This window comes from Melospiza georgiana, chromosome 27, assembly GCF_028018845.1.
Source record: "Melospiza georgiana isolate bMelGeo1 chromosome 27, bMelGeo1.pri, whole genome shotgun sequence".
NCBI lineage: Eukaryota > Metazoa > Chordata > Aves > Passeriformes > Passerellidae > Melospiza > Melospiza georgiana.
In genome coordinates, this window is record NC_080456.1 from 2,849,397 (window position 1) to 2,876,838 (window position 27,442).

General features: G+C 46.3%; 1 protein-coding gene across 2 annotated transcripts in view; it reads left to right on the forward strand.

Moving 5' to 3' along the window:
• The first annotated feature begins 288 nt into the window (after window positions 1–288).
• LOC131093903 (beta-galactosidase-1-like protein 2) overlaps window positions 289–27,442 on the forward strand; it is a 34,087-nt gene continuing 6,933 nt past the window's right edge. For both annotated transcript variants that reach the window (XM_058041300.1, XM_058041301.1), the window contains exons 1-14: window positions 289–452; window positions 6,544–6,741; window positions 7,318–7,386; window positions 8,292–8,387; window positions 10,199–10,307; window positions 10,577–10,672; window positions 14,452–14,533; window positions 19,346–19,410; window positions 21,885–21,969; window positions 22,537–22,674; window positions 23,265–23,345; window positions 24,329–24,435; window positions 24,777–24,923; window positions 26,300–26,371. In XM_058041300.1, the coding sequence (XP_057897283.1) occupies window positions 370–452; window positions 6,544–6,741; window positions 7,318–7,386; window positions 8,292–8,387; window positions 10,199–10,307; window positions 10,577–10,672; window positions 14,452–14,533; window positions 19,346–19,410; window positions 21,885–21,969; window positions 22,537–22,674; window positions 23,265–23,345; window positions 24,329–24,435; window positions 24,777–24,923; window positions 26,300–26,371 (1,428 nt within the window). In that variant the 5' untranslated portion in view covers window positions 289–369. The remainder of the gene's footprint in view (window positions 453–6,543; window positions 6,742–7,317; window positions 7,387–8,291; window positions 8,388–10,198; window positions 10,308–10,576; window positions 10,673–14,451; window positions 14,534–19,345; window positions 19,411–21,884; window positions 21,970–22,536; window positions 22,675–23,264; window positions 23,346–24,328; window positions 24,436–24,776; window positions 24,924–26,299; window positions 26,372–27,442) is intronic.

The following is a 27,442-nucleotide window of genomic DNA, read 5'->3' on the forward strand; positions in this document are numbered from 1 at the left end:
ACCCAGGGATGGGTGCCCTGGGCTGAGAGGGTCTCTATCCATGTTCTCTATCCATATTCTCTCTCCCACGTTCCCTCTCCACATTCTCGGTCCGTCTCTCCGTCCCCCCTCAGGCCGTTCCCTCACGGCCTCGCCGCTCCCCCTCACGCCCCGCCCCCTCGGGCGCGCGCGCCCCTCCGCCAGCCAATGGGAGTCAGGGAGGTGGGCCGGAGGGGCGGGGCCAGCGGCGCGCGGGCGGCGGGTAGGGCGGGCCCGGGGCGGGCGCGCTCTGGGTCGGCGCCCGGCGGGTCGGGGGTTCGGGCCCGGGGGGCACCGGGTCGGAGTTCCGGGGGTTCCGGGCTCCCGGGGCCCGGCCGCGCTCCCTCCGCCATGTGGCCATGCGGGGGGCGGCGGCAGCGCCGCCTCGGAGGCGTCGCGCTGCTCCTCGTCGTGCTGTGGCTGCTGCTGCGCAGGTGAGACCCGGCGGGGGGCGCGGGGGTCGCGGCCCGGCGGCGGCGGGGCCGGGCGTGAGGCGGTGTCGGTGCCCGCCGGGCGCAGGCCCCGCCGCCGGCAGCGGGGCTGGCTGCGGGAGAACTGCGCATGGATGGAATCGGCGGCGCCGGTGCACGGGATGAACGGTTATTAACGTAATTAGCGTAATTAGCGCCCGTGTGTCCCGTGCGCTGCCGGGAATTACCGGGCGGGAGGGCAGGCTCGGTACAATCCCGTCCTTTCCGACGGGAGACCTCCGCTGCCGTTATTCCTGCAGCGGAACGGAGCGTGGGAAGGAGCGCGGAATGAGCAAAGCTTTAAATAAATATAAATATAAATATAAATATAAATATAAATATAAATATAAATATAAATATAAATATAAATATATGCTGCACCTGATATCCACACTGTCCATCACCGAAATATCGGCGGGGAAAGCCGCGCTGCCAGCGCCATAAATCAGCTCTGCGTTATAAATCAGCTCTGTGTTATAAATCAGCCCTGGGTTTGTTATAAATCACTTCTGTGCCGACCTTGGGAGCCTTTGCATCACCGCAGCGCTGGTGGATGATGCGCTCCGCGGATCGATCGCTGCTCCGGCACATCTCTCCCAGCTCCGCGCTCCCTGGCGTTGTTTCCCTCTCTGCAGCCCTGCCTGTCCCTGCTCCGTGTCCCCAGAGCAGTGTGGCACCCATGGGCCATGCCCACCTGTCCAGTTTAACCCTCTTCTCTTCCTTCTCTGCTCGTGTTTCACCCTCCAGACCAGCAGATCTGTACCCACCAGAAGTATCAAGAAGTATTTTGAGGTTCTGGCTTGAATCCCGTTCGTTTTAGGGGTGATGCTCTTCCCCGTGTTTCTTCCAGGTGTCAGGAAACTCCTCAGTCCCTCGCAGTGACGTGCTGGAAAATACACATGGATATGTATGGAGACGTAATAGAGTTATTTATTGCCAGCTGGATTGTTTTATAGCACCTTCTTAAAATCATAGCTGGAAGTAAACCTGATCCTCAGAGCTATGGAAAAAGCTTTAATAAATCTTCGCATAATTAGAAGCAAAATTCTTGCACAGCTGGCCTTGGATTTGTGCCACCTGGGTTCTTAGGGGGGATTATTGCAAACTGATACCTGATGGAGGCACAGAATCTGTCTCCTGTAGGAGCGTAGCCACAAACCCCTGTGTGCAGAATAAACCCCTGTGTGCAGAATGAGCTGTTTTACAGAATATTCTGCTGTTAGCTCAACCATGCTGTGTGAGCAGGGGGGCTGTGCAGGGCAGCTCAGAGCTTTCACTTTCCCCTGGCCAGAGAAGCCCAGAATAAACAGCAAAGCCCTTGGAGGTCTCAGTGGAGCTTAGGGATTAGCAGCACAGTCCCTTGTCCTCTGAAGCACATCCTTCAGTATCAGCAAACAAATTGTTGGATTTTTTTCCCTTTTTCCCCTGGTTTGGCTGGTTTTTTTTTTCCATCAGCTTTTTCTCCCAACTGCTCTGAATATGGACCAAGGGTTGGTGTTCAATCAGAGAGATTTTTTTTCAAATCTCTCCTGCAGAGAGGACTTCAGCCACTTTTATGTTTCACAGGCATGAGCAGCATGGCTGTTTGGTTCAGGAGTTAATTGGCACTTTGCTTTTCCACGTGTTGTATTTTGCACTTCACATTCCATCTTACAAAAGCTTATTCCATTTTATTGGACTAACTCATCCAGTCCAACTTCAGAGTCTCTGCTCTGGGGTTAGTTGGTAATGGAATGGTTGTTTTGGGGTTTTTCTGCAAAAGAGACTTCCCTGAGGCAGAGATGAAATCACAGAATCATGGAATCCTAGGATTGGGTTGGAAAGGGCATTAAAGATGACCCAGTCCCACCCCCTGCCATGGACAGGGACACTTCCACTGTCCCAGATTGCTCCCAGCCCCATCCAGCCTGACCTGGAACACTCCCAGGGGTGACAAAGAAAGCCAGGAACCTTTAACAAAAGGAAAAAAAAAAAAAGATTATTTGCAACCTGTTCAATCATTACAGAAGTGAGAAAAACGTCTACTGGGAGCTATAAATTGCTCTCAGGAGGAAGCACAGAGCCCAGGTACACTTTAAACTCTGGCAATCCAGCTCAGGGTAACAGGATCAAGCTCTGCTGAGTCACAGAAATGTTTCTTCCTGAGGTTACTTGAACAGATCCTAATGAGAAATGTGGGTTTCAGGATATCTAGAATAATGTGTTGAAAATATTGGGAGGCTGAGAGCTTCCTACCAGCCCTTCTTGGGGAGAAAAAACAATGAAGGTGGGGAGTTTTAAAGTAGGAAACTTGATGGGAATGTGCCAGGTTAGTTGTGCCTGGGATTAAGAAGATGAGCTTAAGTGATTAATTTATTTTTATCTGGCTGTGTGTGGCTCCTGAGCCCAGCCTTCATTCTGGCACCAGTCAGCAGCACTTCTGTGTGCAGGGCTAATCTGGGGCTCTACCTAGCTAAGAAACAACTTGGAAACTCTTTTCCAACCTAATCTTTAAAAATTGGAGTTTTGCATCTCCAGACCCCTTTGAGCAAACTGAAGTAGATGTAGCTGCTGGTTTAGTTTGCTGTGAGAAACACCAATCAGTTGTTTTTAAAAATTTTAGAAGTTTAACAGTAATAAAATGGTTATAAAAATAGTAATATAATTAGAGTAATAATAATTTGGACAATTTGGATGAGGACAATATGAGACAATAGAAACAAAGAGTTATGGACAGTCCAGGTACCTTTTTCTGGACAAAATAAGCCCAAAAAAGGACGCACATTAACAGAGGATTAACCCTTAAAAACAACAGCCTGTTGCATATTCATACACCTCATCCATGATGCATAAATTTCATTCAAACACAGGATTCTGGCTGGGCAGTGTCAGCTTCTTCCTCTGAATCCTGACAGCATCTTCAGGGCTGAGCAAGGTGGGAAGAAGTTCATTTCTTCTGATAAGGGAGCAATAAATTCTTTTTCTCTGAAAGATTCAGGTGTCCTGTGGCTGCTATCTCAGTGCAGGTCCTTTCTTTAGAAAAAGTATCCTACATAGCATAGTTTCTATTTTAACATTACGGTATAACCTAAAACTATATTTAACACAGTACTTCAGAAAATTAATGCAGCATCACTTTCTAACATAACACATATAACATTCATTTGAATATTTGCAAAAAGCCAGTCATAAAATGTGCATTTTTCACATTTGCCAAAGTTATAATCTGTAATTTAGCAGCACAGAGGGGCAGGTGGCCATGGAGTGTCTGTTTGGGGCTTGGGAACCCTTTCCCCTGCTGCTGAAATTTGTCACAATTCCTTGGGAGCAGTGCTGCCATTTCCCAGCCTCCTGCCATCATTCTCTGGCTGTTTCTCATGCAGATGAGCATGTTGGGTCCTGCTCTTACTCAGGCACTCTTTAAACGTGGCAGATTTGTGTTTTGTTCTCATTTCTCCTACCTGAGCTGCACCATCATCAGGAGCTGTTGTTATCACCCCACATTCTGACACAGCAGGGTCTCCTTGCTCAGCTCTGCTTCTGGGGTGTAGGAATGTGCTCCCTGTTTATGGAGTGACCAAACTGTCCTTTGTCTCCTTAAAAAGGAAAAAAGCCCAGAAGTTTCTTGACCGTGTTCACAGGGGTCCCAGGATGAAGGAAGAGACAAGGATCTGACTCCATGTTTAGAAGGCTTGATTTATTATTTTATGATATATATTATATTAAAACTATACTAAAAGAATAGAAGAAAGGATTTCATCAAAAGGCTGGCTAAGAATAGAAAAATGAAGAATGATAACAAAGGTTTGTGGCTTGGACTCTCTGTGATTGGCCATTAATTAGAAACAACCACATGAGACCAATCCCAGATGCACCTGTTGCATTCCACAGCAGCAGATAACCATTGTTTACATTTTGTTCCTGAGGCCTCTCAGCTTCTCAGGAGGAAAAATCCTAAAAAAATGATTTTTCATGAAAACAAGTCTGTGACAGTTTCTCTCCTCAATTAGGTAAAAAGACACCTCATAGGACCTTGGGAACTTCACCTCAAACTTAAGGATAGCCAGTTGGACAGAAGTCAAAAAGTCCTGCCTAAGCAATTAACTAGAAAAAGAAAATAAAGAAATTAATGGCTTTTGTGGGGAGTTTTACCAGGAGCAAGAACCTCTTCCACCTGGCTCAAGTTTTCTCTGTAAAGAGTTTTGTTATTTTGCCTTTTAATAGAACTTTCCTGTTTCCAACACTACCACAGAAGCCATCCTGCTGGTTTTATGCCTTCTAAAATACTTGAGCTATCTTAGGTGTGATATAAATCTCCAAGATCTTATAAGACCTGGCTGGAAGAGACCACAAATCACTGGGAATGGTTGGACAATCAGTGGGATTTTTGTCTGGAGGCAGTGAAGATCTAACCTGGCTTCCTTTTGCAGGTATTACCCCTGCCTGCTGCCGGCTGTTTCAGAGCCCTGTGAGAATGCTCTGCTACTCAGGTACCCTTGAGCTTGTCAGCCAGCCCTGCAGTGCCCTGCAAACCTTAGTTCAGCTCCTTTTAGTGCCCCTGGCCTGTCAGAGCACAGGCAGACTGTGGTTAGCAATCCCTGTGAGCCACGAGCTCTGAGCATCCTCACCCTCTGCTAACAAGTGCTTCTCACGTAGCCTAGGCAGCAGCTGCAGCCTGAGGTGTTCCTCTCCTCTCTCACTGTGATTTCCTCCCAAATGTGCTGGTCATTGCTGCTTTCTGGAGCTGGGAATTCATTGCTCACATCTGGCTCTGATAAGGAACAAGCTGCCATTGTCTGATCTCTGTGTGTTCATGGGCTGGGCTGAGAGAGGCAGTGACAGTGCTCTGGTAAAAACAGCCACTGTCCTGTTGGTGAAATGGGGTTTTGGTTCAGCCAGAGTGAGCCATGGTTAGTGCAGGGGCTGACCTGAGAGGAGCAGTGGCAGCAGGAGGGATCACCCTGGGGAGTGCTGAGGAGCTGCTGGCCCCGTGCCTCTGGTTCTTCTGGCAAATAACATTTTCAGGATTAGCACAAACAGTGATGTGGGCAGAGGTAAGTTTGTGGTGACAGCTGATTTAGTCTCTCCTGGGTGATGAATGTAATCCAGAGGGTTCATTAACTTGAGGAAGAGGTTCTCTGTTCACAGGGAACAGGTGAGGGGGTTTTATTTTTTCCATGCTTTGAGTTGGAAGGTGACAGAGTCCCCAAGAGATTTGGGATGGCAGTGATGAGATGCAGCTCCTGTTGGAACATGGGTCTAGAAATCAGCCATGTGCCCTCCTACTGCAGAACAGGGAGATGTTGAATTCCATAGGTCAGGGAAGTGTTTGTGAGTATTGTGAGTGAAAACTTGCCCATCCATGATTTCAGCAAGTGAGTTTCATGCTCTGTGCCTGAGCAGTGTCAGTTGTAGAGCTTTGCTTGGGGGTTCAGGGGGGAAGCAGGCAGTGAAATGGATTTAAATCTATATTTAGGAAGATCCCCCAAACTAGCTTAGAGCCTTCTGAACCATCTCTGTGCTCTGTAGGAACAAGAGTGTGGCTTACTTGAGAAGCAGGAAGGTCAGAGCTGGTCTCAAGCTGCACCAAGAGAAATACAGGTTGGATATCAGGAAAAAGTGATAAAGTTCTGGAATGTTCTGCCTGGGGAGGTGGTGGAGTCACCATCCCTGGTGTGTTTAACAAAGCCTGGATGTGGCACTGGGTGCCAGGGTTGAGTTGAGCTGTTGGGGCTGGGTTGGACTCAATGATCTTTAGGGTCTCGTCCTGTTGCAGAGAGAGGGAGGAAAAGGGCCAGGAGAGGTTTGGTCTCCCTGGCACAGCTTAACACAGAGGTTCAAAGTGGGCACAGAATAAGACTTGGGCCAATGGGATTACAGATCCATGATACTTCAGGGGAGGGTCACAGGCTTGGAATAAACCCTACATTTTGAGAGGTGAGACAGAGCAAACCATTTAACTAAAATGTAACACCACATCATCCAACCTTGCCATTGTGTGCTGGGCGAGGTGCAACGAGTGGGACACATTCCTCCCCCAGCACTGACTGCTCACCCATCTCCTTTTCTCTTCCAGGTTTAACTGGAGCGAGCTGAACCCTCTGAGGCTGTGGGGGAGGAACCATGGCCTGCAGACAGAGAACTCAGAGTTCCTGCTGGAGGGGATGCCCTTCCGCATCCTGGGGGGCTCCATGCACTACTTCCGAGTGCCCCGCGAGTACTGGGAGGATCGCATGCTCAAAATGAGAGCCTGTGGCCTCAACACCCTCACCACGTGAGTATTGCAGTGACTTGTCTACTGAACAAGAGGAAAACAATGGTGTGGCTGGCTGAAGGTGATCCCCTTTTGATGGAACAACACCCTCTGCTTGCAGACAGGCCCAAGGGTCAGAGCAGACCCTACAGCTTGGCAGAAGGGGCCCAAAGAGGAGTTTTTAGGGTTTAAAATGTAACTCAGTATGGCAATGTAATGATTCTTATAGGCTGTATGTAAATGCTGTAGGATTTGTATCTTGTACTAGATTGGTTAATGAGAATTAGAATATTCAGCACAGAAGATGATTTATTGTGTTGTAATGGGAACTTCACTCTCTTTTTTCCTTATTCTTCTCTCTCTCTCTTTGGGGCTCCTCTTTGGGGCTGCTCTGAGCTGTGGCTGGCAGCTCCCAGCAGGGCCCGGCGCCCAGGCCCTTTGCAATAACCCACAAGTTACCAGCCCTGGCTGCAGAGATCTCTCATCTCCATCCAACCCAACTGTCCTACCCTCTGTGGCTCCTACAGAAAGGAATAGTGCTGCCTCAGTTTTTCTCTGAGCATGCCAGAGCTCACCTTCACCTGCTCTGCCTTCCAGGTATGTGCCATGGAACCTGCACGAGAAGGAAAGAGGCAAGTTTGACTTCAGTAAAAACCTGGACCTGAGGTATGTGGCACAGACAGCTCTGTCAGGAAATGCTCCTCTTTGGAGGGGAAGGGGGGTGTGGTGTTGGGGTGAAGATGTTATTTCCACATGTGCCTTGATCAGGCAGTGGGGACTCCTTCCTTCCCTTTCCTCATCCTTCTGGAGTTCTGGGAACTTAATCAATGTAGCACCAATCTGTGGAGTTTGCTGGGATCTCCAGGACGAGGGAAAAGATAAATCTGACTCCATGTTCTCAGAAGGCTTATATTATATTATATTATATTATATTATATTATATTATATTATATTATATTATATTGTATTGTATTGTATTGTATTGTATTGTATTATATTATATTACATTACATTATATTACATTACATTATATTACATTACATTACATTACATTATATTATATTATATTATATTACATTACATTATATTACATTACATTATATTACATTACATTACATTACATTACATTACATTACATTACATTACATTACATTACATTATATTATATTATATTATATTATATTATATTATGAATGCTATACTAAACTATACTAAAAGAATACAGAAAAAGGATACAGACAGAAGGCTTAACAAGAGCTGGACAGTGATTGGTCATTAAGTAAAAACAATTCACATTAAACCAATCAAACATGCACCTGTTGGTAAACAATGTCCAGACCACATTCCAAAACAGCAAAACAGGGAGAAGTGAATCAGATAATTGTTGTTTACATTTTCTCTGAGACTTCTCGACTTCCCAGGAAGGGATTTTTCAGAAAATATCACAGTGACACCAATCCACTGTGGTTATTTCATCAGGCAATTCCCTTCTGCTTTGCTACCTAAATTCAATGATTTTGGAGTATTAGGGTTCTGCAGGCAGACAATAATCCCTCTGTCTGGATCCCCAGGGCCTTCCTTTCCCTGGCAGCTAAAAATGGGCTGTGGGTGATTCTGCGCCCTGGACCTTACATCTGCTCAGAGTGGGACCTCGGGGGTCTGCCCAGGTGAGTGTGGAAATTGTTCCCTTCAGGGAAGCACCAGGGACAAACAAATCCCAAGCTCCTGATCACAACGTCAGGGACAAAAAAACCCCAAGCTCCTTCATTGTAGTGGACTTCACAGGAGTCCCAGGATGAGGGAAGAGATGAAAATCTTGACTCCATGTTTCAGAAGGCTGATTTATTATTATATTTATTATATTAAAAGAAAATTATATACTAAAAGAATAGAAGAAAGGATTTAATTAGAAGGCTTGAAAGGAATGGAATGATAATAAAATCTTGTGACTGCTCACAGCCCCGACACAGGTGGCTGTCTTTGGTCATCAAGTAAAAACAATTTCACATGCTGGATAAACAGTTCTCCAAATCATATTTCAAAGCAGCGAAACATGGAGAAGCTGAAACTTCCCATCTTCTCAGGAGAAAAGATCCTAATGAAAGGATTTTTCATAAAATATGTCTGTGACACCCAATCCCACAGTCGAGGCTCCTTCAAAGGAATTGCTTTGGAATGGCTGGCTGCTTGATGGGGATATTTATTTTCTCTGCTCCCAAAACAGAAATTATCTCATTATCTTATGGAGCTCTTCTAATTATATTTTTGAGTGTTTAAAATAGTTATAATTGTTTTATGGTATAATGGTTACAACAAGAAAATAGAATTGGAGGAGCCCATCTTGCTGTTGCACCTTGACTCTGCATAACATGGACAGGATTTGCAGCTTTGTGTAAAAATTTGCTCCATCTCAGCTCCATTTTAAAAGTCCTACTAGAAATGTGAATTAAATGGCTGGCAGTAGTGAAACCCCAGCCTCCTGTGGTGTTTTCCCCTGAAGAACCCAGCAGGAGGAGGCTCTGGGAGCCCTGGGACCTTTGTGGTTCCTGAGTGGAGCCAGTGCCAGGTTACCACTTGTTTTCCTTGCTGCACACAGCACAAACCTCACTGCAGATACTTGGGGATTATTTTTTTTAACTTTTCACCTGCCTTTGCCATCAGAGTTGAGGTGTCAGGGACTTACTCCTGAGAGCAGAACTCTTCATGACCAGAGCCAGAAGCCATCTCCAGGTTAGATTATGAGAAGTGCATCTGTTGTCACTTGTTGTCACATCACCTATGTGGTTTTCTTAATCAGACAGATAAAAAATTCTAATAAAGAGCAACAGTGCTATTCTCATTTCCCAGCTAAAGAGGAGATGATTTTTTTAAGCCCACAAAGCCACATTTAGCAAGGAGTTGAATATTCAGATCTTTGGAAAGATGTTAATTAAGGCCTTATTTTGCTGAGAAAAGGAAGATACAGGCTCATTCCCCTTAAATTGTTACAGCATTATATTGTTCTGCTCTTCAGCAAATTTCCCTTTGTGCTGTTAACTCCAAACAGAATCAGCAGTAAATCAGCAGTGAAACAGTGGGAACAATTACAGCAATCTTTTATTTGAGAAAGGCTTGGGATTTTTTGAAGGAGCTCTTGGTTGCAGAGTGCCCTTGGGAATGCAGGGAATTCACTTTAGAGTGATAAGATTATATTATTGGTGGAGGTGATGAAATGAGTTGAAATATTATTGGTAGAGGTGATGAAATGAGTTTGGGGCTGAAATGCAGAACAAAAAGAAGAGGAGGAGATTGGGAGTTGGAGCCTGGATTTATTTCCAAGTGAGAGATGGACACGAGGTGGGTGGGACACAGTGTCACCGTGGGCTCTGAGGTGACACCAGTGATCCCTGCCCAGGTGGGACTTGATGCCAGTGGCTGAAACACCTCTGCATGACTGCACAGGAGTGTCTCACACATTTCCTCTGCTGCTTTTGCCCAGCTGGCTGCTGCAGGACCCTGAGATGAAGCTGAGGACGACCTACAAGGGCTTCACAGAGGCTGTGGACGCCTACTTTGACCGCCTGATGCGCGTGGTTGTCCCTTTCCAGGCAAGCCCCATCCTGTCCCTGTCCCTGGGAGTGACTGCACAGGGCACTGTGGGCTCTGTGTGACAGCAGAGGGTCAGACAGTAACCAAAAACTGCCTCAAAAATGCACCAGGAATCAGCACAGGCTGTTTTCTCTGTCAGTGTGGGAGCATGGGAGGGTGGAGCTGTGTCCTTCTGATGCTGGAGCATCTTTCCTACCAGCTAATGGGATTTTTGGTGCTTAGAAATCATGGTGAACACCTTCCTTCTCCCTTTTTTTGTCCCCCACAGTACAAGAAAGGAGGTCCCATCATTGCAGTGCAGGTGGAGAATGAATATGGTTCCTTTCCTAAGAAAGACCCAAACTACATGAACTATGTCAAAATGGTAATGGTGGCACTTGTACTTGTTTCTGTGTTCATCTCTCCCATAAATCTCCTTCCCTGCAGTGTTTTCCTTTTTCTGTGTAACTTTTGAGTGTGGTTTGAGAGACTCTTGAAAGCACCAGCTTCATTTTCCTTGGATATTTCCTCCAGGAGTGGAAGAGTTGGCACATGACCCTCTGAGTGTTGATAAATCTGTGTTCTTGTATCTCCCAGAGAATAGGGAGAGAGGGAGCTGGGAGTGTCTGTGTTGCACAGCTGGCCTTGAAGCAGCTCTCACCTGCAGTCCTCTTTTGCCTCTCCTAGATGATATTTGATAAAGGTTTCTCTTTGTTGGCTTTCCTGGCAGGAAAGTTGATGGGAACAAGTCACCAGCACCCTCCTAAACCTGTGTAATCTGGTGCTCAGCTTCAGGGAGCTTCATTTGCCTAATGCCTCCCTTAGCCCTATCAAAAAGGGATTAAACTGTGCCCTGGCTGCTGGGAGTCAGTGGTGAGGAGCTGGCCCATGCCCAGGGAGGCTGGATTATCCTGGTGGATGTGCCAGCACTCTGAGCTGCTGGTTTGCCCCCAGCAGCAGTGCAGGGCAGGCAGGTGATGAGATCTGCACTGTTCTTACAGGGTTTGTTGTTTCATTTCTTCTCACTGAGTGCTTAAAGGCATTGCTGCACATCAGGGTGGTCACCCATCCAGGCTTGACAGGATGATGGGATCCTTCTGGAACCTTTTGGGCAGCCCAGCTGCATCACCCTCAGGGTTCTTAGGCTAGATAGTTTTATTTTGAGTTATTAGGGTCCATAGTTTTAGGACTTTGATTGTGTTTAGGGTGAGGAGGATGGTTGCAGTTATTGCAGTGTATAGGTAGAAGGAGGAGGGTAAGCTTAGGGTTGTAGATGATATGAGTGCTATTCAGCCTGGGTGGTAGATGGAAGAAAAATGCAATGTTTAATTTCTTCTCACTGAATTTTTAACAGTATTGCTGCACCTCAGAGGGGTGGCCCATCCAGGCTTGTTTTTCTGCTACAGAATTATGGGATTCTTCTGAAACCTTTTGGGCAGCCCAGCTGCACCCTGAGGCTCACCCTCAGGGTTCTTAGGGTGGATAGCTTTATTTTGAGTTATTAGGGTCGATAGTTTTAGGACTTTGATTGTGTTTAGGGTGAGGAGGGTGGTTGCAGTTATTGCAGTGTATAGATAGAAGTTGAGGAGGGTAAGCTTAGGGTTGTAGATGATATGAGTGCTATTCAGCCTGGGTGGGAGATGGAAGAAAAATGCAATGTTTAATTTCTTCTCACTGAGTGCTTAAAGGTATTGCTGCACCTCAGAGGGGTCGCCCATCCAGGCTTGTTTTTCTGCTACAGAATTGTGAGATTCTTCTGGAACCTTTTGGGCAGCCCAGCTGCATCACCCTCAGGGTTATTAGGGTGGATAGCTTTATTTTGAGCTATTAGGGTCGATAGTTTTAGGACTTTGATTGTGTTTAGGGTGAGGAGGGTGGTTGCAGTTATTACAGTGTATAGGTAGAAGTTGAGGAGGGTAAGCTTAGGGTTGTAGATGGTAATGATTGCTATTCAGCCTGGGTGGGAGATGGAAGAAAAATGTAATGTTTAATTTCTTCTCACAGAATGCTTAAAGGCATTGCTGCACATCTGGGGGGTCGCCCATCCAGGCTTGACAGCATGATGGGATCCTTCTGGAACCTTTTGGGCAGCCCAGCTGCATCACCCTCAGGGTTATTAGGGTGGATAGCTTTATTTTGAGTTATTAGGGTAGATGGTTTTAGGACTTTGATTGTGTTTAGGGTGAGGAAGATGGTTGCAGTTATTACAGTGTATAGATAGAAGTTGAGGAGGGTGAGTTTAGGGTTGTAGATGATAATGATTGCTATTCAGCCTGGGTGGGAGATGGAAGAAAAAGCCAGGATTTTTCAGATTTGTGTTTGGTTGAGTCCTGTTCATCCTCCTAGGGCTGCTGAGAGGATAGCCAGGATGGGATGGTCAGGAGTGTAGGGTTTAATTCAGGGTGAGCACCCTGAGGCTCAGGCTGTGCCATTGCTCAGGCTGTCCAGAGCAAACAAACCAATCCCTGGCAGGAGTGCTGATCCCCTTAGGGCTGTGTCAGCTCCTGCACTGACTCCAGCTTGTGGTTTAACTCTCTTTACACGGTTTATATAAAGTTTGTACACAAACAAATTGGACATAATGGCAAGCAGGTGTTTTTCAGAGCCCTGGATGAAGGGGACACAGAGGTTCTGGGGGTCTGAGCAGGCTGCAGGCTTGGCCTTGCTTTCCTTGGTGAGGAAAGTTTGTGCTGTTTCAGACTTGTCAGGACAGATCTCCCTGCCAGGCCTGTGGGTGTATTTTTGCAGTGCTGTTTCATCATATTCTGGGATTGTGTGCAATTTGCAAGAGGCAGCACAGAATAGTGGTTAGGGATGGAAATGTTGGAAAGCAGGATTTGCAGGGTTTGTTTTTGGTGGCAGTGGGATCTGATTCTTTGAGGTGAGGTGGGGCTCTGAGTCTTTGTTCTGGTTTGTGGCAAGGTGATTAATTCACATCTGTCATCTCTGACTAAGTTGCACCTTCCTGGAATTAATAAACTCATTAGAAGACACCCACAGCTCACACAAAACCTCAGCTCCCTGTGCTTAGCTCACTTTTGGGGTACCTTTGCCTTCCTAAAAGTGAAAGGATTTATTGACATGGCCTTTCCCACACAGAACTGAGCTTCTATTCCTGCATCTCTGCTGCACTCTGGGAGGCACTGAATGTGTGGGAGCTCTGCTGTTCCTCTGTTTTGCATTTCCACTCAAAAGGAGGGGAAGAAACTCAACATTAATGCAGTGCTCCAAGAATTACCTTGGTAAAATTGGTTAGAAATTCCAGCTCCCTCAGCAGCTGAATTTTGCCTGAATCCAGCATTGTTCAGGTGTAAATTTGGTGGGGATGGGTTGAAGAAGACACCAGCTTGTCCTGGCTCTGGGCTGGGTTTGTCTGTAGGCTCTGTGTTGCAAGGTTTCATGCCCAGGTCTGCTCTTAGTGCAGGTAAGGACAGTAAACAAAGGATTTTATCACATTTCACAATTAGGAATTTGGACTGAAGAGACTGAAGCCTTGTTCTCAGAGCTCCTGCAATGGAGGTGCAGTGAAATGAGTGGTTAATTAACTTATTTCCAGACATCACCACTGTTCTGTTCAGGAGCAGCTGCAAGAGAACAATCCTGATGGGAGGATCCTCATGTGTGCAGGTGGATTTTAAACCTTGGAGTGCTGATTCCTCTGGTGCTGTAATATTGAGGAACCATTTATTCATTGATCTTTGATAAATTCATTGATTTTTGAATAACATCTGTCCCTGAGCTGTCCTGTGATGCTGTTCCTTGGAAAATCAGCTCTTCCCTCTTTCCAGCTCCCACTGTCAGGCAGTTGGGAAGCCTGAGCTGCTTTTCCTTTCCTCCCTCCACCTGAATCCCTCTCCTGAAGAAAGCAGTGAAGTTGTTTATTACTTTGATCTCAGAAGCTGTAATCCTGAAGTTGGATGCATCAGTGAGAAACCAATCCAGCTTTCTAAGACAAAATAAGATTTTCCTGTGGTCTTTAAGCTGGGAAAAGTAGGCAAGAAAGCTCCAGGAGGAATGGGAGATGTCACAGGGATAATATTTATTACAAGGCACTGCCAGCTGCAGGCTGAACCCACAGAAGTGATGCTAGAGTGCTTTAATACCCTGAGAAATGCTAAATTCTAAATTCTGTTAACACAATGGCTTTTGCTCTTTTTAACCCAGGCCCTGCTAAACAGAGGGATTGTGGAGCTGCTGATGACCTCAGACAACAAGAATGGGCTGTCCTTTGGCTTGGTGAAAGGAGGTGAGTGCTTGTAGAGCTGAGGGAGGAAAACAGGACTTTGATTCACCCTCTGAGTGCTGTTTGTGGCAGGAGGGAGCCCTTGGCTGGATGGGGCAGCCAGGACAAACCCAAACCCCTCCCAGAAAGGTTTAGAATTATTTATTTTCCACATGAGGTGTAACACTCTGTGAAGGGTTGGGCACCTGTACTTCCCACTGAGTCAAGAGATGGCAGCACCCAGCATTTCTTACAAGGCTGAAAATGCTATTTCTTGTTTCAATAGATATTAAACAAGTTCCTCAGCAATTGCTAGCAGTAGTAACTTGTTCCTAAGGTAGATGCTGTGCAATTAAAAAAAGAAGGAAAAAGGTCAATTAAAACCTTGATTTTGAGTTGTATATTTAAGCAGTAGATGTAGCAATAGTTTGTGTGGCAGCCTTATCTTCTCAGCAAGCTTATTTTGGGGTGTAAAACCTTAGGTGGGGAAAGGAGGGTGCCCATTATATAGAATGCAGAGGGATGTCCATTTTCCCTTTATAAAGTATAATTCTAATAAGGTTTTTAAATGTTGCTTAGCATTCTCCTCCTTTTTCCTGTGAAGAAATGAAGGTGTGGCTGCTTGAGTTTCACTGAGCCCTGAATCTGTATGGGGCTCTGATTTTCAGAATTTGGGGTCTTTTCAGCTGGGATTTACTCTGTGCTTGGCCTCAGCTCTCTCCTGTGTTTCCAATTGCCTGGGGTGTAACTGCTCCCCAAATTTAGGATTTGCAGGGTACAGCCTTTCAGTGCTCCTGTGATCACTCAGTCATAAATAGTGTTAAATTTCCAATCTCAGGCATGGAGATGATTAAAGGGAAAGACTTTCCCCTCCTTTTTTCCCTCCTTTTGCTTTTCCATGTCAATATGAGAGGGATAAATTCATTTACTGAGTCATGGGCCTTCTCCAGCACGGTGAAAAAATCCTTTGGATGTTTTTGGGTGTGCAGCAGTTTTCAGCTGTGACCACACAGAGTCACTGTGTGCCTGCCACAGAGCTGTCAGGAGGAGGAGAAAGGAGAAATCCCTGCCTTGGCCTCATCTCCTGAGGGAGGGAATGTTGGCAGCTCAGAGCTCCTCCTTGTTTGGAGTGTTGTGTTCTGCTGGGAGCTCTTTGATCCCAGTTTGCCTCTGGATGTCACAACAATCTGAGAGAGCCAGGGTGTCACTGATCACAGAATCACAGAATTTAGAGAATTCATGGAATGGCCAGGTTGGAAGAGACCCTAAAGATCATCGAGTCCAACCCAGCCCCAACACCTCAGCTAAACCCCGGCACCCAGTGCCACATCCAGGCTTTGTTAAACACACCCAGGGATGGGGACTGCACCACCTCCCCGGGCAGAACATTCCAGAACTTTATCACCCTTTCTGTAAAAAACTTTTCCCTGATATCCAGCCTGTATTTCCCCTGGCTCAGCTCGAGGCTGTGTGCTCTGGTTGTGTCAGTGCTGCTGCAGACAGAGCCCAGCCCCAGCTGAGCACAGGCACCTTTCAGGAGCTGTGAGAGTGATGGGGGCACCCCTGAGTCTCCTTTTCTCCAGGCTGAGCACCCCCAGCTCCCTCAGGGGTTCCTCCCAGGGTTTGTGTTCCCAGCCCCTCTGGATGTGCTCATTGTCCCAAGGCCCTTCCCAAGCTGAGGGCCCAGAGCTGGGCACAGCACTCAAGCTGTGCCCTCACCACTGAGCTCAGTGGGGCCCAGGAAACACAAATATTGCTCCTCACACGTGGAGAGCAGCTCAGGTGCCCTCCATCCATCCATCCATCCATCCATCCATCCATCCATCCATCCATCCATCCATCCATCCATCCATCCATCCATCCATCTCAGCCCTGTGAACAGCCCCCATCACCCAGGGGTGTCTGCAGGCTCAACCAGGCCGAGTCTCCTTTTCTGAGTCTCCTTTTCTCCAGGCTGAGCACCCCCAGCTCCCTCAGGGTTCCTCACAGATGTGTGGGATAACCAGGGCTCCAAGTGAGGAACAGCAGGGTGGTGAGGGAGGAGTTAAATGAGAGGCAGGAATCCCTGCCCGAGGCCAGTCTGGGCAGGTGGGAGGTGTCCCTGCCCTTCCAGGGATGAGTTTAAGGTCTCTTCCATCCCAATCCCACTCTGATTCCAAGATTCCCAAGCTGATCTGACCTGGTGAAGCCCCTCTGGGAGCTGCTGGGTGACAAAGCCTCTGCTGTCCCTCCAGACCATGGTGGGATTCCCTGTGTGTGTGTGTGGGAAGGACATCCCATGAGAAGGATGAACAAGGCTCTGGGGATGGTTCTCTTTACCATGGGTGCTGTTAATCTGCATGAAAAGCAGAGCTGGGCATGTTCTCCTTCATAACTGCCAGCTAACATATTACATCAGTGCTAAATCCACGCTTTATTTTGTTCTCCTTTTGTGTTTTCTGTGCTGAGTTCTCCAGCTCAGCTCACTACACAGGTCAGCCTATTAAAATCAAGGTATAAATAGTGAGAAGTGAGCTTTTCCTTCTGTAAATATTCTATTTGAAGTGCTCTGCCTGACACAACTGGGGCTGGGTTTGATAGCAGCTCTCTTGTTAGGAGTCAATTTTTAATGCTGAATCACATCATTGCTGCTGCAGAGTTTGTCTGGGGGAAATATCAGCGTGACTGAGGGCTGGGAGATACAAAAATGGTTGAAATGTGTGCCAGGGGCTGGGACACTGATCCCAGGTTGGGGTCCTGTCCTGCAGGAGGTGTTCCCACCCAGAATCACAGAATCACTGGGCTGGGAGATCTCGGGGTCTCGGCTGCTCACAGTGACCCCCAGATGTGTTAGAAAGTCTCTTTTCCCAGCCCAGTGGTCAAAGGAGGAGTCAGAGCTCTTCAGTTCTTGATCTCAAGGTTGTTTATTGTTCCTTCTCTATAAAATTCTTTTTCCTGTCCATCCTGAGGTCCAGGATTCAGCAAGACAGTCCAGGCACTCTGCCTGCCCCCAGAGTGGTGTCATCTTTTTATACTAAAAACTACATTTACAATTACTTTCCAGTACCTATCACCTATGTTAGACAGTGAGCTTCTACTCTAAACCAATCCAAAAGTGCCACCATCACAGCAGAAGATGGAGGCCAAGAAGAAGAAGGAGAAAGGCTGGGCACACCCAGATCCCTCCATCTTGCCTCCTGAACCCCCATTCTATAAACCTCAAAAATCTATTTATCACCCTGTGACAAACTCACTATTATTCTACTTAAACTTTCTTGACTTGTAATTCTTCATATAAAGGTTGGTAATTTTTTTTCCAAGGGCTAAATCAAAGGCACAGGGGTCTTGGGTTCTGTGCCAAGGTCTCTGAGCCCCCTGGGCAGGGGCTGGAGCCCTCCAGGGCAGCCAGAGGAATTTCCTGGCTTCTGACAGGGAGAGATCTTCAAGATCATGGAGTCCAACCCAGCCCCAACCCCTCACCCAAACCCTGGCACCCAGTGCCACATCCAGGCTTTGTTAAATACACCCAGGGATGGGGACTGCACCCCCTCCCTGGGCAGAACATTCCAGAACTTTATCACCCTTTCTGGAAAAACCCTTTTCCTGCTATCCAGCCTGTATTTCCCTTGGCACAGCTGGAGGCTGTGTGCTCTGGTTGTGTCAGTGCTGCTGCAGACAGAGCCCAGCCCCAGCTGAGCACAGGCACCTTTCAGGAGCTGTGAGAGTGATGGGGGCAGCCCTGAGTCTCCTTTTCTCCAGGCTGAGCATCCCCAGCTCCCTCAGGGGTTCCTCTCAGGGTTTGTGTTCCCAGCCCCTCTGGATGTGCAGGTATAGATATAACATATAGATATGGATAGATAAGATAACTTGAATGCAGCTCTTCCATCAGTCTCAAATTTATCTACCACACAACATCACTGTCCAGCTCCTCCTGGGTCCATTTAGGGCTTGCAGAGGGACAAGGAACTGAAAGTGTGACCCAATCTGTAACTGATACCATTGGCAAATTCAGAGCTCAGTGTCCCAAGGTCCTGCCCAGGCTGAGGGCCCAGAGCTGGGCACAGCACTCCAGGTGTGCCCTCAGCAGTGCCCAGTGCAGGGCACAGTGACCTCCCTGCTCCTGCTGGCCACACCATTCCTGACCCAGGCCAGCAGTTTGGCCTCCTTGGCCCCCAGGGCACTCTGCTGGCTCCTGTCCAGCTGTCTGTCCATCAGGTGCCTTTGTGCTTGGGCACTGCCCAGCCACACCATCCCCAGCCTGTGGCATTACAGGGGTTATTGTGGCCAAAATGCAGGACTGGGCACTTGGACTTTATAATTAAACTTCATCTTGTTAGACTGGAGTTCCTGCAGAGCCTGAGGATGTGCAGAAGGACAGAGAACCCTTCATTTGCAGCTCTCTGTGGCTCTGCTGTGCTGTGGCTGCTCTGTCACCCCCACAGACATGACAGGCTGTGGGATATTGCCTGGGAAGGGATTCCTGCAGCTAAAGCCTGGGAGAGCACCGTGCCATCCACACAGGCCTTGGTAATAAATTTGCCTTTATGTGGTGCCTTTTAAGTGAGGATCTCCAAGTGCTTTACAGGCTCTAATTAGAGCTGGTGACACCCCAGGAGCTGCTCTGAGGCTCTCTCTCTAATATCTGTGCACATTAGAGCTGAAAGATGGCCTGGGAGGATTCCACTCTGTGCTGTTGTTCTCTTGGATTCTGCACACCAGTGAAGCCTTTGATGGGGAGGTTCTGAGGAGGTTGTTTTGGGGGTTCAGGAGGTGTTGCAGTTCCCTCCTGCTGGCCTGAGATGATCCCCTAGACATTTTGGATGAGTGTAAATTAATACATTTTTCCTTTCCCACTAGCACTGGCCACTGTTAACTTCCAGAAGCTGGAGCCTGGGCTGCTGAAACACCTGGACACAGTGCAGGTGAGCTGCAGAAACACTTTGCTCATCTCATCCACGTTTCCTAGCACTGGAAGTGAAGCTGATACTCTGTTTGTGATTTGTGTGTTGGTTTGGGGCTTCCTTCTCAGGAGGATTTGGGATTTGTGTGTTGGTTTGGGGCTTCCTTCTCAGGATTTGGGATTTGTGTGTTGGTTTGGGGCTTCCTTCTCAGGATTTGGGATTTGTGTGTTGGTTTGGGGCTTCCTTCTCACGAGGCCAAATCCTCCTGGATTTAGGGAAGGACGATTTAACTGTCCTGTTGTCCTTCTCCTGTCAAAATTTTCCTTCCTGGAATCAGGGAAGGAGGATTTAAGTGTCCTGTTGTCCTTCTAAAAAGGATTTTCATCCAGCTGTGCCCTGTGTTTAGCTGGTAGGGGTTAGACTTGTTCAAGTGATACCCAGAGCATCCCAGTGCACAATTATCAAATCTCTCTCTTGAATTTCCATCATCTTTTTCCCAAACTCTTCCCCCCTGATGGTGTGGGTGCTCTTTGCTGGTGTGCTGCAGCTGTGGCTGTTCACCTCCAGGGCCTCATTCAGGGTGGATTTATGAGGTTTTACTCTGTCACTTGAGCATTTTTAACCCCTCTGTGCTATCAGAGGTTTGCCTCAGGGAGGGAATTAATTAATTAATGAACACTTGGTGTGAGCAGTGCCCTGATTGTGATGAGGGAGTGGTGAGGGAGTGGCAGGTTTTGGGGTCAGTGACAGTTTATCTCTCTGTTTACCCCCTCTGTTCTCTTTCCCTGTGCTCTGCTTGCTGCAGATGGAGGATGTGAGCAGCTGGGATCTGCCCCAGCCCTGATCAGTTCCCTGCTCACCTCTTGGCTCTGGAGGGAGCCCTGCTGCCATGCTGCATGTTCAGTCCTACAGCTTGCATTTGTTTTCTTGCCCTGTGCTGGCAAAAGAGGCTCTGCTGGAAGAGCTTTCACCTCCTTTAGGTCTGCCAAAATTGCTCAAACCTTGCAAAAGAGCAGAAGGTGGCATTTTCCCCACCACATGTGGCCCCAAAGGAGCAGCTCCTCCTTTGCCACAGCAGTTATGAGATAAGAAGTGTTTGTAGGGGTTATGGAGCTGTTTTATCTTCTCCTTGTTATGGGTTTTTGTTCCAGAAGCTGATCAAATCCCTTCTTTGCCTGGTTCACTGGGGATGGATTGATTAAATGTATTTCCAGGGATGTTTAGATGATTACAGGCAGTTGTTTTCTCCTAATGAAACACGAGTTTCTTTAATGCCACTTACCTCAGCCAGTTCCTGTGGCATTAAACAAAACCCCTGTCACAAAAGTGCCTGGAATTAAAGCCCAGGAGGCTGGAGGGGCAGCCAGGCTGAGCACACACTGCCCTGCCCATGCCATGGGGACAGGAGGGATCTGCAGGGCCTCAGGGAGCTGCCAGGCACTGACAAATGGGAAGCAATTGCTCTGTGTGCAGAGCCTTTAATGAAGACCTAATTCCTGCAAATTCTTCCCTGCCAGCACCATATGCAGCATTAAAAAGGCATTAAAGCAGCTCAGGTCTGCTGCTGTACCTTGGCAGGCTCTGGCTGCCCTGCACCTGCAAGCTCTCAGCTGCCAGTGGCGTGGCAGATAAGCAGACATTTATAAATGGGTGTTTTTAGCAAGAACTAAACACTGACAGTTGGTTTGTCCCTTTGCTGCAGCTCTGCCAAACAGCAGCATCCAGCAATGTTTGACAGCACCTGATTGTGTGCACAAAGCTCTGCTTGCCTGTCCTGGGCATTGCTGGCCCACAGCTCCTTGTTCAGAGCTCCTCAGGTGCCTTTTGGGCTGTGCCAGTTGAGAAGAAAACCCTCCTGTAAAACCATGGCACCATGCTGTCTCCCTGTTCTTCTGAGTTCTTCTGAGCCTTCTGATGTTTGCATGCTTGTAATGGAGCTTCTCACACACTTTTGTGTAAATAGTTAAAATAATTATTGTTTTTACATTCCTCTCTGGAGGAGGAGAAAATTGATGGACTGTTGGTTTTCCTGTGTCATTGGAGTGGTGACAATTTCATCCTCCAATCCAGTGTCACTTTTGAAAATCCGTAAATATTGCAGTCAGAAAATAAACTCCTTCTCCTCCTTCTCCTCCTTCTCCTTCCTCCTTCTCTTTTCCCCCTCTCCCTCTCCCTCTCCTTCTTTTCTCCTCTTCTCCCTTTCTTCTCCCTTTCTTCTCCCTTTCTTCTCCCTTTCTTCTCCTTTGCTTCTCCTTTGCTTCTCCTTTTCTTCTCCTTTTCTTCTCCTTTTCTTCTCCTTTTCTTCTCCTTTTCTTCTCCTTTTCTTCTCCTTTTCTTCTTTTCTTCTCCTTTTCTTCTCCCTTTCTCCTTTTTCCTCCTCCTCTTCCCTCTTCTCGTCCTACTCCTCCTCTTTTTTCAACAACGCTGCTGCAGAACAAAGGGGTGGCTGCAGGCCTGTCCTGGATCCGTTTGAGCTCTTGTTTTTCTCTTGACAGAAAGACCAGCCCAAGATGGTGATGGAGTACTGGACTGGCTGGTTTGATAACTGGGGAGGCCCTCACTATGTCTTTGATGCAGATGGTGAGCACCAAACACTCTTCTTGTAGAACATTTTGTGGTGAATTTCAGCCCCTTGTGAGTGCAGCACCCTCTCCAGGTTCAAAGCTCATTTGGAAGGCTACTACTAAAAAATACAAACCCTCAGGGCATGTAAAGAGCAGTGAAAGCAGAGCTATACAGGACTGGTTTAACAACTTTCATCTTCCTGCAATTGTCTTTGTAACTGGGTCGTTAGTCTGGCTGGGGAGGCTTTGCAACTCTTCTTCTTAAAAGCAAAATTCCTGCTGGAGGCCTTGAGCTTTACCCCTTTTTCACCTGGAGGATTATTTGAATGTATTAAATATTTAATATTTAATACATTCAAATAATTTAGTTGTTAATAATGATGATGATAATGATAATAATAACTGAATTTAGTATTTAAATGCATCTGTAGATGTGTTGCCCCTTATTGAGGGCAAATCCCAACACAAATCACTGTGACTGACAGGAGTGACCAGAATGTGTCTGATTGCAATTCCTGGCCCAGATTCGTGTCTGTGGCCTCCCTGGCACTGCAAAAAATATCTTTTTTTTTTTTTTTTGCAGAGATGGTGAATACTGTAGAAAGCATCCTCAAAACAGGAGCATCCATCAACCTCTACATGTTCCATGGGGGCACCAACTTTGGTTTCATGAGCGGGGCTCTGGAAGCTGATGAGTACAAGTCAGATGTCACCAGTTATGGTGAGTTTGGTTTGCCTGTGCAGCTCTGCCTGCCCTGGGCTGGGACAGTAACCAGCCACACTCAGGAGTGGTCAGCACAACCACTTTGTCCTGAGGGATGAGGTAGGACGCAGCTCAGAAGTAAATTCCTGGAGTTTACATGAGTGATTCCAATTCTCAGCCCTCCCAGGAAGTGGGGGATTCCCTTATTCTGAATTTTAAACAGAGCTGTCACAGATTATTAACTGAGATCTCCTTTTTCTAGGGAGAGATGATGATCCAAAACACCATTTTTTAATTTTACCAAGTCAAATTTTACCATAAATCTCTTTTCATCCCAACAGCCCATGGTTAAAATAGTTAATTGTTGACTTTATCCTGTGTGAAATTCTGGATATGTGCAAATTAGATCTCTGAAAGTGTGAATGGCTCTTCTCTAATTTAAGGAATTTTGTGGCTGTTTAGTGATGTTCACTCAGATTAAAGTGTACAGATTTCCATTCTGCAGACAATGCCATGAAAATTGTGCCTGGGGCTTTTATTTCTTTCATGAAGCCATCCCAGAGCTGTTTTATATTTTTAAAACACGTGCTGCTGTTCTGCTTTTCCAGATTATGATGCTGTGCTGACAGAGGCTGGGGACTACACATCCAAATTCTTCAAGCTGAGACAACTCTTCAGCATGGTCATTGGTAATCAGCAACCCAGGAGTCACAGTATTGAATTATTGGGGATGGATTGGGAAATATTGAAACTGGGGATGGATTGGGAATTATTGAAACTGGGGATGGTTGGGAATTATTGAAACTGGGGATGGATTGGGAATTACTGAAACTGGGGATGGTTGGGAATTACTGAAACTGGGGATGGATTGGGAATTATTGAAACTGGGGATGGTTGGGAATTATTGAAACTGGGGATGGATTGGGAATTACTGAAACTGGGGATGGATTGGGAAACATTGAAACTGGGATGGATTGGGAATTACTGAAACTGGGGATGGATTGGAAATTACTGAAACTGGGGATGGTTGGGAATTATTGAAACTGGGGATGGATTGGGAATTATTGAAACTGGGGATGGTTGGGAATTATTGAAACTGGGGATGGATTGGGAATTATTGAAACTGGGGATGGTTGGGAATTATTGAAACTGGGGATGGTTGGGAATTATTGAAACTGGGGATGGATTGGGAATTATTGAAACTGGGGATGGTTGGGAATTATTGAAACTGGGGATGGATTGGAAATTACTGAAACTGGGGATGGATTGGAAATTACTGAAACTGGGGATGGATTGGGAATTATTGAAACTGGGGATGGATTGGGAATTATTGAAATTGGCCCTTCTGGGGCTCTCCTTGGATGGGAATTGCTGAAACTGGCCCTGCTGGGGCTCTGGATGGTTGGGAATTACTGAAAGTCATCCTTCTGGGGCTCTGCTGGGATGGGAATTATTGAAATTGGCCTTTCTGGGGCTCTGCTGGGATGGGAATTATCGAAACTGGGGATGGGTTGGGAATTATTGAAACTGTCCCTGCTGGGGCTCTGCTTGGTTGGGAATTAAGGATGGGAGGACAAAGAAGGTCTGGGAAGGAGATATCTTGAATTCAAGGGAGGGATGTTGAATTTGTGTTGTCTGAAATCTTTGTTCCATCTTTCCTTTTGCACCCCAGGCCAGCCCCTTCCTCTGCCTCCCATGATTGAGAGCAAAGCCTCCTATGGTGCCATCCTCTTGCACCAGTACATCTCTCTGTGGGATGTGCTGCCAGCAGTTCTGCAGGTACTGACACCTCTTCCACTGCATCCCAGACCTAAAAAGCATCAACTTTTAGAGCAGTTTGTGCTCTGCCTTATCCCAAAAGGATGAGGTTGGGGGGATTTTTTTACCAAGGATATGCAAAAGCAGCAAATCTTTTATCTCAGCTTTTTCACTGCTCCTTCTGTTCTCTTGGAATTGCACTTTTGCAAATCTTTGGCTCCTTTTTATGATACTTTAGGGAGGGATTTTGGGTTGGAGCAGAGCTGGGAGGCTCTCTCCTACCTGTGGCAGAGTGAAGCTTTAAATGAGCTGCCCCTACAAGAATTTCCACTCCTGATGTTGAATTTGCTTCTCCTCTGCAGCCCATCAAGTCAGAGTTCCCTGTGAACATGGAAAATCTGCCCCTGAACGACAGCATTGGGCAGCCCTATGGATATGTGCTCTATGAGACTGTCATTTTTGGGGGGGGACACCTGCACAGCAGGGACCACGTCCGGGACCGGGCTCAGGTAGGGCACAGGGCTCACTCATGGGGGAAAACTTCAAATTTCCACTGCTCAGCTAAGCAAAAAACCCTTATAGCTTCTAACTAAATTTCCAGTTCCACTTTGCTAAAACTTATAGCATTTCAACATCAGAATGTTGAATATTCTGAGAATATTTTGATTGTTTTATTCCCACACGTGCTGTTAGGACCAGGCACAGGTAGGGGCACAGGGCTCACTCAGGGTGGGTGGGGCAGCAAACGGGGAGAAAACATCAAATTTCCACTGCTCAGCTAAGCAAAAAACCCTTATAGCTTCTAATTAAATTTTCAGTTCCACTTTGCTAAAAACTGTAACATCTTTAAACATCAGAATGTTGAATGTCCTGAGAATATTTTGATTATTTTATTCCCATGTGACATGTCACAGTGACAGTGACGCAGTTATGGACATTTGAGTTTCTAAAACTTGTAACATATTTGAACATCAGAATGTTGAATGTTCTGAGAATAATTTGATTCTTTTATTCTCACCTCTGCTGACAATTATGGACACCTGAGTTCTAGTTTGAAGCAGAGACAATTTCCTGCCCAAATCCAGCTGGAGGAATGTGATTATGACATCATTGATGAGCTCTGCTCATCAGAGCTAACTTCTAGTTCCACTTTGCTAAAACTTATATTTAAACATCAGAATGTTGAATATTCTGAAAATATTTAGATTATTTTATTCCCATCTGACATGCCACAGTGACAGTGGCACAGTTATGGACACCTGAATTCTGGGTTCAAGCACAGACCGTTTCCTGCCCAAATCCTGCTGAGGGATGTGATTATGACATTATTGATGAGCAATTGCTAATTTCCAGTTCCACTTTGCTAAAACTTGTAACATCTTTAAACATCAGAATGTTGAATATTCTGAGAATATTTTGATTATTTTATTCCCACCTGACAGTGAAAAAGTTATGGACACTTGAGTTGTAGTTTGAAGCAGAGACAATTTCCTGCCCAAATCCAGCTGGAGAGATGTGGTTATGACACCATTGATGAGCAGTTGCTTTGCTCATCAGAGCAACTTCCAGTTGCTAATTTCCAGATCCACTTTGCTAAAACTTCTATTTAAACATCAGAATGTTGAATGTTCTCAGAATATTTTGATTCTTTTATTCCCACCTGTGCTGACAGTGACACAGGTGTGGACCCCTGAGTTCTAGGTTCAAGCAGAGACAATTCCAACTAAGACATGTGGTTATGACATCATTATGACAATTCCCTGCCCAAGCCCAGCTGAGGGATGTGGTTATGACATAATTAATGCAATTCCCTGCCCAAACCCAGCTGAGGGATGTGATTGTGACACCACTGATGAGCTCTGCTCTCCTGTGCTCTGTTCTGCAGGTGTTTGTTAACACTGTGTATGTGGGGGAGCTGGACTACAACTCAGTGGAGCTCTCCATTCCTGAGGGACAGGTAACTCCAGGGGATGGCTCAGGGTGTGGATAACAAGATCACTGAAGAGGGAGAAAGCTCAGAAAGGCACCTCCTCTACCTCAGACTAGCTTGGTACCCTAATCAGACACAAATAATGGGATTTCACTGCCAGGTTACCATTGGTGATTGAAAAGTGGGGTCTGAATGCTTTTCCATGGAGAAAATTGAAGTTATTGCAGCCCTTGCTGCAGAAAATTTGCCAGCCTTCTTACACAGCCACAACACTGAGTACCTGTACCCTGTTATTGCAGATTAAATCTCTGCAGGCTGCTTCTTCCTTAGCACAAAGCAGGTTTTGGAGGCTCTTGGGTCTCAGATTAAATGAGGAGGAATGTCTCTCTTCAGCTCTGAGAGCAGTTTTACCCTGGCAGAAGCTGGCACTAAGGACTCTGTATTGATTGAGCACATTTCACCAGAGCTGTGTGGCTGTGGGAGCAGCTGAGGGTGCATTGTTGTTCTTAGGGCTTGTGGGAGAGTTTATGGCACGAGCCTGTCCTGTGTCAAACTCCATTTCTGCCTCTGTGGGTGCTATTAAAATGGGAATTAAAAATTCAAGATAAAAAAAACCAAACAAAACAACTCAGAAATCTGTGCAAAGGCTGTGAGTTCCTCCCTGTTTGCAGTAGAGAGCTGTAGGAAAGGGAAAGACAGAAACTTCTACAGGTACAGCAAGGTTTGATCTGCAGCCTTGGATTGATGTAAAAACAAATTCCACAGACATTAAGTAGAAAAACCATAAACTTTTGTTTCTGTAGTTGTAAGTAAGAATATTCCTTAAGTGAGAAACTGAATTGGGTAAGATGGTGAAGGGTTTATAATGTAGGAAACTGATGGTGAAGGGTTTATAGTGTAGGAAACTTGATAAAATGGTGAAGGGTTTGTAGTGTAGGAAACTATTGATAAAATAGTGAAGGTTTATAATGTAGGAAACTATTGATAAGATGGTGAAGGGTTTATAAAATAGGAAACTATTGATAAAATAGTGAAGGGTTTAAAATGTAGGAAACTACTGATAAAATTCTGAAGGATTTAAAATGTAGGAAACTATTG